Below are 13,686 nucleotides of genomic sequence, written 5' to 3'. Positions count from 1 at the left end.
TTTGCTTTTTTATTTACCAAAAATATGTGCTAATTCAATCAATCAAAATTCTAGCTACTGGAAATATATTACAGGGTGGTGAATTTTGCATCTTCCGATGTAATTTGGTAACTTTGTCTGAATGCAGGCATGCATGCTCATTAACCTTCCTTGATTATACTTAGGCAGATGCAAGGCTCACAATCAGTCTGTCTTTTTCATCAATTGAGGTGATCATTTGAACGGGTTATTTTCAGAAGACCCAGTAGGCACTGCTATGGTCCAATGAGTATTATCAAGGTGTAAGGGGTGATCTTCCACATAGAACACCCAACTGCCAACCTCACTTCCACATAGTACACCCTGGACTGCATTTTGCAGACAAGCGAGGCTCTGGCGACTGGCCGTATGGCCAATATACTTCTGTGTTGTCCTGTTTTTTGTCCATATGTGTGCTGAGTGCCCGTTTACAGCCTCAGCTTTTAACGGAAGTCAGAATATTTTAAGATTTTAGTTATGCAACGTTAGAATTCGTATTTGTAACGGTAAGGGGCTGGACCCTGTATAATGTGATGGGTGCAAAATAGCCTAAGTGCTGACGCACCCAAAATTTTAAAATCAAATTCAAAGAAATTCAAATCCAATTAGGATTATAATCAACCTGTGTCAGAGCAGCATAGCATAATGAGTTGAGTCAAACAATGGAGACCCAATAGCAATGTGCAGAAATAGAGCACCAGGATGCCTGAGAATACAGAGCTAGATCGCACTGTCTACCATGTCTCATGAGTGAAAAATGTTTGGATAAATGCCATCGCAGCAGCAATCCATGCATGAACCAGCCAATATTACTGGCAGACTGATTGAAAGCCTGGGAGATTGCTGCACATACTAATTTGCATTCAAACAGAATTTCCAACTGACATTGCTAGTACAATATGCAGCACCCTACATTAATTTCCCACTTGCTGCAGTTACTAATTTGTTGCTATTAAATTGTTAAGTAATCATTGTTCTAAAAATCTGTATTTCATTTTAGACAGGAAATGTTTACAGGAGAAACTGTTGTTTCTATAACTTGCGCCAAGACAGCATTGCCAACAGTAGCCCAGATATTCTTCGAGAGTCCATTTTCTGTGGAGACTGAACGTTTTAAAGTTTCCAGATATGAAGATGTGAGTATACACTGTAACTATGATCAAGGGTTGTTGCAAATGGGAAATATCTGGGGGAGAAAGCATGCATTATGTGTAATTTTGATGTAGGAAGGCTGTTGCAGTCTTTAACTATGATTCACAACCAGTATTATTTTTTATTCAAATCGATTTAAAAGTTATATTTCGATATTTACTTTTGCTGAAGTATCCTCTTAATTATTGTTATTTTAGGAGGTGTGGGAGGTGAAAGGTGTCTCTCTTTCCATTCATGTTTGTGATTGTGCTTTCATGATTAACGAAAAGTGGCAGAAGAACAAAATAAACTTAATACGGGAGAGTCAATGAAAACCTTACGAGTCCGACAAAAATTACAGGACAGACTGTAAATTGCTCAAATTTATATGAGGTATCGACTGTTATACACAAAATGACCTCAAGGTTGCAACACTGATCAAGTAAGCTTCACAACACCATTTTTGTTATTTTAAAGATGGCGCCTCCTGCGTACATATGCACCAGCGAAGAGCAGTGGTTTCTTGCCCTCTGGAAGCCTAATACTTATAGACATTCTACAGTAAATGAAAATTCAATGTCTCTATACATGCTTACCATGCCAGCAAGTTTACAAATAGAGGAGGAAGTTCGACAATGAACTCAGTCCACATGCAGATGGGTGGAAAGACCTCATAAGTGACTGCACATAGATTCCAAATATTCTTCTTCTTGAGGAATACAAGCACTAACTCAGACTTGAAAATATATGTGGATCAGCAATGGGTCTATGCTAAAATGCAGCCGACTTGTGCAACTTTACATGCAGAAATCTACTAGGTGAAAAACAAAAAAAAACATTGCACTGTCCCTCGTACAAACATACAAAGAAATATATTATTTGATTTTTACTCAGACAGGGATCAAACCTGAACCATGAATAGTGATATCAAGGATCAAAGATAAATTGATATAAATTTTTTAGTTCCTCTGCAAAGGATGATTAGTTAAACATTTAACATTTTAATTAACTTCAATGCCTGATTAAAGATCTCTGATAGCCTAGGATATAACATTCACTGCATTTTCTTCTCCTTTCAAACCAGATTATCATAAATTAATAATAGGAGAACAAAAGGGCATCCTCTCAGAAAAATATTCGACAGGCGATATGATGTCCACATACAGAAGGGATGTATTTTCGTGGGCGACAGACTGGTCGTACCTGAATCTTGTATCCAAAGTGCCCTATCTCTGTTGCACAAATTTCACCAGGGAACATGCAAAATGAAGGAAATAGCTCGTTCGTCGTTCTTCTGGAACACGATGAACGAAGATATTGAGAGGGTTACGTCTTTGTGTGACACATGTTTGCGATACAATAACAAGCCCAACGTACCGGGTACCACATTGAAACGTGGCCTGTTGCATCGCAGCCTTTTGAGCGTGTTCTTCTTGATTTCTTCCATTTCTCAGACATGAATTTCCTGTTGCTGGTTGATGCTTATTCTCATTGGATATCTGTATGGAGAGTGAAGAATATGCAATTTGACACCATGATTGGTTATTTAGATGAATTTTCTTCATGCTTTGGATATCCGAAAACAATCAGTTGTAATGCTAAACTTGTATATATAATATATAATGTAGGGGAAAGTTTCTGTCACTGTTCTTTGGATTGTCAACCCTAAGTGAGCGAAGGGTGTGTGCTGATGCAACTGCTACTTGCCGTATAATCCTGCCTCTGTATTGCTAAAATTTGTGGCATTTTTATCACCTTTATTTAATATGAAGTGTTTGTATTGTCATGAAAGGGAAATCTCTACTTTTAGGCAATGAAACAACGGAAGAAAGTTATAAAGAACAAGCAAATAGGAAAATTTTCATCTGCGGTGAATGCGAGAGGCGTGAACAAATGACTGTCCACTTTAGTTCTCAAGGGGTGACCTTCCACAGAGTACTCTGGACTGCATTTTGCAGACTAACGAGACTGGCATCTGGACCTACAGCCAGTATCATCTTCGTAGGGCTGTGTGTGTGTGTGTGTTGTCCTGTGTTTTGTCCTTTTCGTGTGCTTAGTGCCTCTTTACAGCCTCAGCTTTTAATCAGAGTCAGAATGTTTTAATATTTTAGTTATACAACATTACAGTTATGTTATTTTGGTTGTGGTAAGGGACAGCACCTCGTATCATGTGACGGGTGCAAAATAGCCCAAGTGCTGATGCCTTCAAAACTTTAGTTCTCAAGTTCGCTGTGATCTTTATCTTCTTGATATGACTACTTCATATAGGGATTGTCTCATCATAACTGTTGAAGAAATAGGCCAATCAGATCTCAAAATTTAATTTTTTCGCTTTCCCCTAATCAACAGTGAATTCTTTAAACATAAATTATTTCTTCACATTTTCCAACATTGTAGGTAATCACCAACTTCTTAAATTAATTTTCTTGGCAGAGGGGTGGAGAGTGGGAAACCAGCAAAAAGTGTTGGAACGTAATAAGTGATTTTATCTCAATAGCACCACTTGAATATTTACTGTCACTTAGGTACATTTTTTTTGTATTTACTGATTGTGATTGTGAGATTTTACTCTGCATCATTTAACCACAAACTAGCTTTATCTGCTTTGCTAATGTGGAAATACACCACAACACAAGATCATTCAGCAGCAAGTGTTTCTCTCATCATGAAGGGGAAAATGCAGGAACGTAATATTTAATGTTGCATTTTTTGACAATGAACACAATATTTTTTCAGTGCACTGCTTGTGTACATGTATGTACGTATATAATTATTATTAAGGTCGCCTTTAGTAAAGCATGTGGGCCATGCGCCATTCTTACAACCAACTCTTGTGCGAGAATAACGCAGGCCTGGAGGGAGCAGGGTGGGGAGCTACAACCCTAAGCCTCCATTGGGACTGGGGTGATTTAAAAAGCCCGACAAAAGGATAAAAAATTAATATTAATAAGACTGCCCGTCTCACTCCCACCTATCATCCAACCAGTTACTTCAGCATGGCGAACCCCCAGTCGTTATTATAGGTTTTCTATGACTGGGTTACGCTAGTCATTCATAGCTTCCACAATTTCCCCACGATACTGCATAGCCATTGGTCCCATACACAGGCCGAAATCTCCGGAGATAAATTTTTACACTTCCCCCAGGAGACTCAAACCTGCAAGCATCCTGTAGCCAGAGTCTGAAGCTTGTGCCTTAGACGCATGGTCAGGGTGCATGGCTGGATAAAAAATTATATATTTGAAATATATTTCCACTTAGTGGCAAAAATTTGAACAATTTTTTTTCCATTAGCATTTGCTTCTCCATAATCTGCATGGCCTCTATACCAAATTTTACCACAAGCTGTTCCTTAGAACAAGCCCCAGAGAGCTCTAACTACGTGAACTAGTTCTGAGCCAATACCGATACCAGCCAATACTTTTCCAGCATTTTGGTCTTTCACAGATCCATAAAAATGCCACACCAAACTTTCGCAGAGCCTAATTATCCTTGAAATTATGCAAAATTCAAACTTTATTTTTATTTTGCACGAGAAACTGTATTTTTTGATTACATAACATCTATTTTAATATTCTGATGTAATTCTTGTATATTCTGAAACAAATTTCTTGGTAAATTGATGCATATAATTGGAGGAGAATATTTACACAATAATATTGATCAATATTTTGAACAAAAGTTAATTACTGATATTTTGAAGTATCGGTATGAGTATTGGTGAGAATTAATAAGGGTATCGGCATTGATTCCAAGTGTTATCGGCTCAGCCCTAATCTCAACTTTAATTCTAACCACCCAGCATATAAATACTCGAGATTAACAGTAAAGTAAAAGCATAGTGTGTTATAACGATTTAAGCTTTTATTTTTTTAAGGTTCCTTCACCACATTATGGACTTGGAAGAGTGTGTGAACTCAAGAATCCCCTCACACTTCAGAAAGCAGTGCAAGTAGTGAAAGAGTACATTGGCGTTCCTCATGTGAAGCTAGCTGTTGCCAGAGGGAAAACAATGGGTATGGTTATTTCTTCTTTTGTACTATATTGCTTGTCTCATGCCATTTTGAATAGTGCTGAAATTGTCTTTTTCTTAGGAAGCTCTCAAACCAAAGTGACAAATGATGAAGTAACAAGCCAATATTTGCACTCGTCACTTGGAAATGAATGTAGATAAATAAATTAAACCCTAGGGATGTGCCGATATGAAATTTTGGCCGATACCGATAAAGTACCGATATAAAATTTACTGATACCGATAACCGATATTCTACCGATCCGATATAAAATTAGAAATTGTCCTTGAAGAACCTGAAAGTTTCATTGACCTCCTTAATAAAGGTGTGTTTCGAGGTGACTGCAGTGCAAAAGAAGTTTAATATTTAGACATTTACTTTTTTAGAAAGTAGGGTATGGAGATTATCCATTAAAATTACAACACAATGGCAGAATTTTGCACAAAATTATCACATATTTATCGATATATCGGATCGGTAAAATAATCGGTAATTTTACCGATACACCAATATGCCTATATCGGCCGATACCGATAGAGTACCGATTAATCGGTCCCATCCCTATTAAACCCCCTTTTTCCGGAGGGAAATGATAAAATGCACAGACTGGGTCGTTTTCTTAGTAGCATGTTTCAGGGCCTAGTCTGACACCCTTCATGTTGTATGTTGCTTGTCACTTCTGTCTGAAAGTTCTCTTAAGATACCAATTATGTAAGTTGCATTATTCTGATTTTATATTTATTTTTTAGCATTGCTTTTCTGCCACTTTTGGCTAATTGCATTGATGAGAATGAGTGATGAAATTAATAAAGGGGACACTCACAAATAACATAGGAATAAGACTGTGATTCAAACACAGAACTCCTGCTGTTGTAGCACACTATGCTAACGACTCTGCCACAGAGGTCAGAACCTGTTTGCCTGATCATCAATGCCATTCATAGGTGGAAATGGATTTTAGGAACTGGTCAGTTAGTGGCACATCCTGAATATCCGAGGGGGAAATTCAGATCATGAGCCTTAAGAAATGACAGGGTTCCTATGCATCCTGGAAAACCTGGAATTTTAAAATATTCCTTCCAGGCATGGAAATGTTATGAAATTTCACATTTTTCCAAGCTGTACCTGGAATTTTGGAGATTGTCCTGGAAATTCCTTTGCCCCGTTTTATTTGTATGAATTACAATAAGTATTCATTTAAAACAGGCCAGTGTCATGATAGCAGTTTATTTACTTATGTCACGTTGCTGTGTACTGTAGTCATAGTTTTGTGATAAGTTTTATTTTTGTGATTGAAGTATAATGCCCCGCATTTTTGTATTATTTTGTATCGCTCAGAGGTAGAAAATATGATGATAATAATAATGGTTAAAAAAAAGGGTTTGCTATCCTAAATATTCCAAGTTTTCTAAGGATAATATCCTTGTTTATTTGTAATACAAGATGGTAATTTTTTATAAACTTATTTATACTTGTGTTTATTTTTTCTACCTTTGTATTTTTTCTGTATTGTAAAAATTAAATAACCTTCATTATACTCAGAAATGAAAGGTGTGGAAAGGAGCAGGTGTAGGGGAGTTGGGAGCCTGCATTAAAAATTAGAACTTTTTTTTTTTAATAAAAGAAAATATGTAAAAATGTGTATTTGCCATGCTTACTTTCTACACTTGTCCTGGAGCAATTGTAAAAAATCCTTGAAAAGTCCTGGAAAAAAATGCATGATTTTGTGTAGGAACCCTGAATGATAAGTCTATATAAAAGAACAGTTCCACCACGTGATAATGTACCTCATATTCCATGATGGACTGTACTCCATGTTCTTTTCATTAACATTCTTCTTTTGTAAACAAAATTTCACTTCAGCTTTGAATTGTAAGAGAGAAGGTTCTACCAACTTATGTATGTGTGTGTGTTTTGTTATTTTACATTGCACTCGCAAAGAATACCCTTGCCCAGGTTGAAACTATAACCCTGGAACTTCAGTTGCAAGATTAAATGTTGACTGCTTAATGCCCTCAGTCACCGAATTGGCTATAGCTTTTTTATGTATTTAAATATTTTTAAGACCTTTAGAAATGGTTCTCTTCTTTCTAATTTTTTTTTCTATGAATGCTAACATATTGCCTACACCACTGAAACCAAATTGTTCTGTGAGCCCTCGTTTTGTTATTGCCATTTGTAACGTACATCCCTTCTACGTCTGACCACTGGACGATTTCCAACAAAATTTTATTCAATTTATACAGTTTTCTTTGCAAGGTGCAGTTGTAAGTTCGTAAGTAACATTGGCTTCATATTATGGATCAAAACTCCATAAGAACTATTTTCTGTTCATGACAGTTTGTTAGTATTCTTGCTTGGCACACTTTAGGTTACTCAAGTGTGAAATATATTATTCAAATATGCATGTTCAGTTTTGTTCTTTCCATACTTCGAAGAAATCCCATGAACTAAGAGGAAGGCATCTCCTCGTCTCCCTCCACCTGCATATTTCTTTTAATGATTACAATGACCCGTGGTGCAACAGCCCGAAAGAGCCAGGGTCTACCTACTGACTGCCGGCCTCACTCCCACATTCCAAGGCAGGAGATCATCCAATCAGTTACAGGGTGACGTGTGATCAGCATGACGTCACCCTGTAGCAGCAGTCGTAGGTTTCCAAGACCGGGTTACGCTACTCATTCATACCTCCCCAATTTCCTCACGATGGTGGGTAGCCAGCGGTGCCTTACACAGGCCAAAATCTCAGGAGAAAAGTTGTTACGCTTCCACCAGGAGACTTGAACCTACGTGCATCCCATACCCGGAGTCCAAAGCATGATGGCCACGTTGCGGCACTCTTTTAATTATACTAATTATTAGGGAGACAAATTTATGGTAAATAAAAACTGAGGAGAGCGGTAAATAAAATGTTAGATCAGCGGTATATACCAGTGGTGGAAAAAAAAAAAATTGGCACACACTTTTTTATTATGAGAGGAAACAACATACAAAAGAGCTATAAATTAATAAACTACTTCATTTTTATATACTGTACACATACACAAGTACTTAGCTGTCCAACCAAAAAGAAAACATCAACACAAAATCACTTCATTTCTAAATTGCATATCTCAAGTGATTTATTCATTGTATGTATTTAAAGGATATCCTTGCTGTCCAACAAATAAAATAATCACTACTGCACATACACAAACACATGTTGAAAATCACATGATGATAAACAAAATTCATTCATGACTGAACACAAATGACACCATTGTTTCCTTTGATGTGCGGGAACAGACTAATCTTATCGCTGCTACAGCTAGTAAGTTCAATGAAACTGGAAGTTGAGTAGACATTCGGGGGAAGAAAGGAATGCAGCTTGACAGGGAGCAAAGTTTTCGAACTGAGATTATGTGCATGGGAAATCCCAATTTGCAGCATCTTCCTGATGTGATCGAAGATAAAACGTTCTTCAGCTGCAAGTGCTAGGAAACTTTAGACAAACGTTTCGTTACAAATTGACAGTTTGCGCGCACAACCTCGATTGCCGGTTTTTGCATGTTTTCTACTTAATTTGATGATATTTCACGGTTATTTCGCCAAAAAGAGTTCATTTCATGGAAAAGCACACATTTCGCATTACTTCGCGAATAAAACTCATTCATATTTCATCATTGGGGGTGTAGTTACGTGCAGAATGTTCAAAATTGCATCTTTTTTTCACATTTCGTGCATCGCGAAAATTCAATGTCCCTACTAATTATATTTTTGTAAAAATCGGTTTGACATTTGACTTTTCCCTAATTGAATATAATTTTGGCAACCATTCACATTTGCTACCTAGTTTTTATGCGTTAAGTCACCAAATGGCACATAAACGCCACATTCCAGTTTCAAACCCTAGTTTACGAAAATTTGTCCTGTTGTGATAAATTAGGCAATGTTTCAATTGAAGTAACACTCTGTATATATGCATCCTCACATAATATCAAATATCTTTTTAGCAGTGTAATGAACATTTTTTTTTTTTTTTTTAGAATCTGAAGTGCAAAAAATCGCTGTTTGTGCTGGATCAGGTTCTTCAGTATTGAAAGGCATCCAGCCACATCTGTTCCTCACTGGTGAGATGTCACATCATGATATCTTGGATGCTGTTCACAAAGGGATCCATGTGATACTGTGTGATCATAGCAATTCTGAACGTGGCTTTCTCAAAGTGTTCCAAAAGAAGTTGGCCCAGAATTTACTTTTGGGAAAGGTTGAAGTTCTTGTGTCTGAGAAGGATAAAGACCCACTTCAGACGGTGTAGTGTAACAGCATGTCGTTAGTGTAATGGAAATGGTATGGGGTCTGATTATATACTATTTGTGTGCAGAATGAATAAAAATGCCACTAAATCATGTCCAATGGAACTTATGTATAAAAAATGTAATGCTTTATATTATACATATAATTGTGAGAATTAATTGCTGACATTTTATTTCACATATTGCAAAACAGACTAATACAGATGTAGCAAAAGTTATGCATTTATCATTAACATAATAATATCCACAATAAGGTAAAATGGTAAAGTTCCCTGTTCATTTAGCACTATGCTATAAAGGCACACTTAGGAGATGTGGAAGTAGGACCCCACACATTCTCGATCTTGGCCATTTTGGAGATGATGTGATCACCATGCTCCAGCTGCCTTTACACACTAGGGATGCCCCCAGGTGAGTCCCAGAGCTGCTTTATGCAGGAACAACCCTGCAAAAATTCTCACCTTAGATCACCCACCTTGGTCTCCTGCATGGCAGTCAGAAGCCCTACCCATCAGACCGCCGACGCTCGACAATATTTATCCAAATTGCTCACCCACCTCCCCTGAATAAAGACAGGGTTGCTACTGATCTGAAAATTATTGAAAACCTGAAAAAGTCTTGAAAGTCACCATCTGGCTAAAAAAAAAGTCACATATAATTCAGGGAATTTTATAAATATTATTTAAAATCAGGGACATCAAAATGTGATGTTTCTTATAGCTGAGACCATTGTTTTCATATTAATGTGTTAAAGCCGTACCAAATCAAGGAAAATTGATTTGAAATCACCTGGAAAATAGTACATATTATATGTTATGTATGAGTGGCAGTCAAATGAAAACCGAACACCCACCATAAAACATTCCTCGCAAAAGTTGGCAACACTGTTGTTACGTATCGATACTGCCATCTGTAGGGTAGGAGAAATGCATAGTGAAAACGCACAGGTCCACACAGATGCTTCGTCATTGCTCAGGAGGTGAGCGTAGTGAAAAGTGTGTTCGTCCAGCATTGGAAATGGAGGCAAGCAAAGAAGAGCAGAGAGGTGTGGTTCGTTTCTTGGTGGCTGAGGGTGCTGGAACACGCGAAATTCATCGTCGCATGTCTGCAGTGTATGGCGAACACTGCATGTCCCTGACAAGTGTGCAAGAGTGGCAGAAGAGATTCCGCGAAGGACAAACATCACTGCAAGACAATCCGTGCCCGGAACAGGCCCATCGAGCCATTACGCCTGATGTGATTGCGAGGATCGATGGTCTGATCCGGGAAGACCAACGAATCACAGAGGAAGAAATTCGTGTTCAGGTTGGCATTACTCATGGCTGTGTGCATGCCATCAAAGATCACCTACAGTTCCGAAAAATTTGCGCGCAGTGGGTTCCGCATCAACTGACGGAGGGACAAAAGATTGAGGGATAAGCTTCAGACATTTGGCTGGGAAACACTTGAACATCCTCCGTACAGCCCTGATCTTTCCCCTTGTGACTTCCACATTTTTGGTGACCTGAAGAAAGACATTCGTGGACGTCGGTTTCATTCGGACGAGAAAGTGCAACAGTGGGTGAGGTTGTGGATCCGTCAGCAACCTACCTCTTTCTACAAGACTGGAATTGTTGTCTCGTCTCCCAGTAGGATAAATGTCTTAACACTTGTGGCAATTACTTTTGAATAAAACAAACTCCATTGTCACTTTGTAGCGGGTCTTCGGTTTTCATTTGACTGCCCCTCATATATGTTAATAGCATGACAATATAATGCGTTTCTCTTTATTTTGTTACTTTTTACATGCATATAAGAAATTATATATACTGAATTTAAAGTGATGTCAAATATGATTTGAAACAAATTGCATAGGCCAGTTTACTTTTCTGCTTGTGTTACATATGCTTAAATCAGTACATGTACAACTGATCAAATGTACCTCATATCTGTCAGTACATCATTATACACTGAACGTCCAAAAAATTAGACACCAACCTAGTACCATGTTGCACCACCTTTGGATGTCAGAACTGCCTGGATTTGTCATGGTAACGATGCCACAAGTCCTTGATAGCGTTCCTGAGGGATACAGTACCATGCAGAGAGAATAGCATCTTGCAATTCACTCAGATTGGCTGGGGGAGGAGATTGTACCTGAATCGCTCGTTGGACCTCATCGCATAAGTGCTCAATCGGATTGAGATCAGGGGAAGAAGGGGGCCACTGAAGCACTGTGAAGTCACTGTCATGCTCCTGAAACCACTCTGAGATGATTTTGGCTCTGTGACAGAGCTCATTGTCCTGTTGGAATTAGCCGTTCCCCTCTGGAAATGCCAACTACATAAAAGGGTGTACGTGGTCGCCAACAAGTTGCAAATAACTGCCAGCATTCAGACGTCCTTCTACAGGGATGAGGGGATCCAAACCAGTCCAGCAAAACAGTCCGCACACCATGACACTGCCGCCATTGCCCTACACTTGTGACACATTACACCATGGGTCCATGTTGTTTTCGCCACACGGAGCCTCCCGTCAGCATGGTACGAGGGTCACTATTTATATTTTGAGCATAACAATGAAAAAAACAGGAATTTGGCATTGAAAACTGCTTTATTGTTTTTCGAAGTACAGTAGAGCGTCGATTATACAAAGTAATTGGGGGACATGGGTGTTCGGAAAACTGGTTTGTTCGGATAATCGAACTGTACATGTTTATTTGCCAAAAAGAAGTACTGTACAGTAAATTTATTCATAAAAACAGGCATCTCTTTAAGTATGTATTACAAAGTAACGTACAAAGGCAACTTTAGTAGGAATATATAGTATGTGGTACAGTTTATTAAACAAAAATATGTACATATTACATACGCATTTTGCATGAACAATACACACACTACACAAAATTAACGTTTAAAAAAATCCTTTATTTTGGTCTGTCTAAGCAAGCCTACATGCTTACGAGCAGCTAAGTCACGTACTTTTTTCATTACAGATATCTGAAAGTGAGCGAGTACACAGGTCGGTTAAGCGGTCGTTCGGTTGATCGACGTTCGGATAATCGACGCTCTACTGTATTCTCCTTTATGGTCAATACACTTTTGCATTCGTTCGAACCATTTGTCAAAGCAGTTTTTCCAATCTTCTTGAGACACCTCCATAATATGGTTTTTGAATGCATCAACGGCGTCTTCTGCCGACGAAAATCGTTGTCCACGCAATTTATTCTTGACATTCGGGAACAAGGAGAAGTCATTGGGTGCCAAATCAGGACTGTACGGTGGATGACCCATCAATTCGATTTTTTGACTGTTCATAAAGTCGGTTGTTAGACGAGATGTGTGACAGCTGGCATTGTCTTGATGAAGAATGATCCGACGGTGTTTGTTTGTTTTCCGTATTTGACCGAAGACCTCTGGCAAACAAATTGTTGTGTACCATAGAGTTGACCGTTCTACGTTCCTCTAAAGGCACAGTTGCCACATGACCAGTTTTCCCGAAAAAACAGGCAACCATTTGTTTCGATGTGCTTTGAGCGCGAACAACTTTTGTTGGATTGGTTCATCTTGAAACACCCATACAGTCGACTGCTGTTTACGTTCCGGCTCATATGCATATATCCATGATTCGTCACCTGTTACAATCTTATATACGTCTTTTGAAGCACCACGATTGTATTTATTGAGCATTTGATTGCACCAATTGACGCGAGCGTCTTTTTGAGTTTTTGTCAAATTGTGTGGGATCCAACGAGAACATACCTTTCTTACAGCTAAATGATGATGTAATATTTTATATATGCTGGTGGAACTAATGCCTATGGTTGCCTCAATCTCACAGTATGTCACATGACGATCTTGCAGTATTAGGTTTTGCACAGCATCAATGTTTTCTTGAACCACAACTGATTTTGGACGACTTTCGCGAATCTCGTCGGTAAGCGAATGGCAGCCACGATTAAATTCGTTATACCAGCGTTTCACAGTGGCAAAGGATGGGGCTTAATCGCCAAATGTGTAAGTAAGTTGATCGATGTACTCTTGTCTTGATAATCCACGTCGAAAATCGTAAAAAATCATCGCACAAAAATGTTCCCGAGTTAATTCCATTTTATTGTTGTCGCGCAATCTCCAAGGCAACATAAACAACACAAATGAAGCTATTGACAAAACATTTGAAGTACGTTATGGTCAATAATGCCAGACGATTCTGTGCAAACGTCAAATCGCGCCTAACTTCAATCAGTGTTG

At 38.4% G+C, this 13,686-nt stretch overlaps 1 protein-coding gene across 1 annotated transcript in view; it reads left to right on the top strand.

Annotated features, from left to right (window-relative positions):
• The window catches only part of LOC145990003 (putative cytosolic iron-sulfur protein assembly protein Ciao1), a 50,726-nt gene extending 41,097 nt beyond the window's left edge, over positions 1 to 9,629 (top strand). The window contains exons 5-7 of the mRNA XM_083125584.1: positions 1,019 to 1,154; positions 5,027 to 5,165; positions 9,188 to 9,629. Of these exons, the coding sequence (XP_082981710.1) occupies positions 1,019 to 1,154; positions 5,027 to 5,165; positions 9,188 to 9,459 (547 nt within the window). The 3' untranslated portion in view covers positions 9,460 to 9,629. The remainder of the gene's footprint in view (positions 1 to 1,018; positions 1,155 to 5,026; positions 5,166 to 9,187) is intronic.
• Positions 9,630 to 13,686: the final 4,057 nt, after the last annotated feature.

Source organism: Lepisma saccharinum, chromosome 7 (genome assembly GCF_977018435.1).
Source record: "Lepisma saccharinum chromosome 7, izLepSacc3.1, whole genome shotgun sequence".
In the NCBI taxonomy this organism is placed as follows: Eukaryota; Metazoa; Arthropoda; class Insecta; order Zygentoma; family Lepismatidae; genus Lepisma; species Lepisma saccharinum.
Note: the sequence above shows the minus strand (reverse complement) of the source record. Positions and strands in the feature narration are given on the sequence as shown.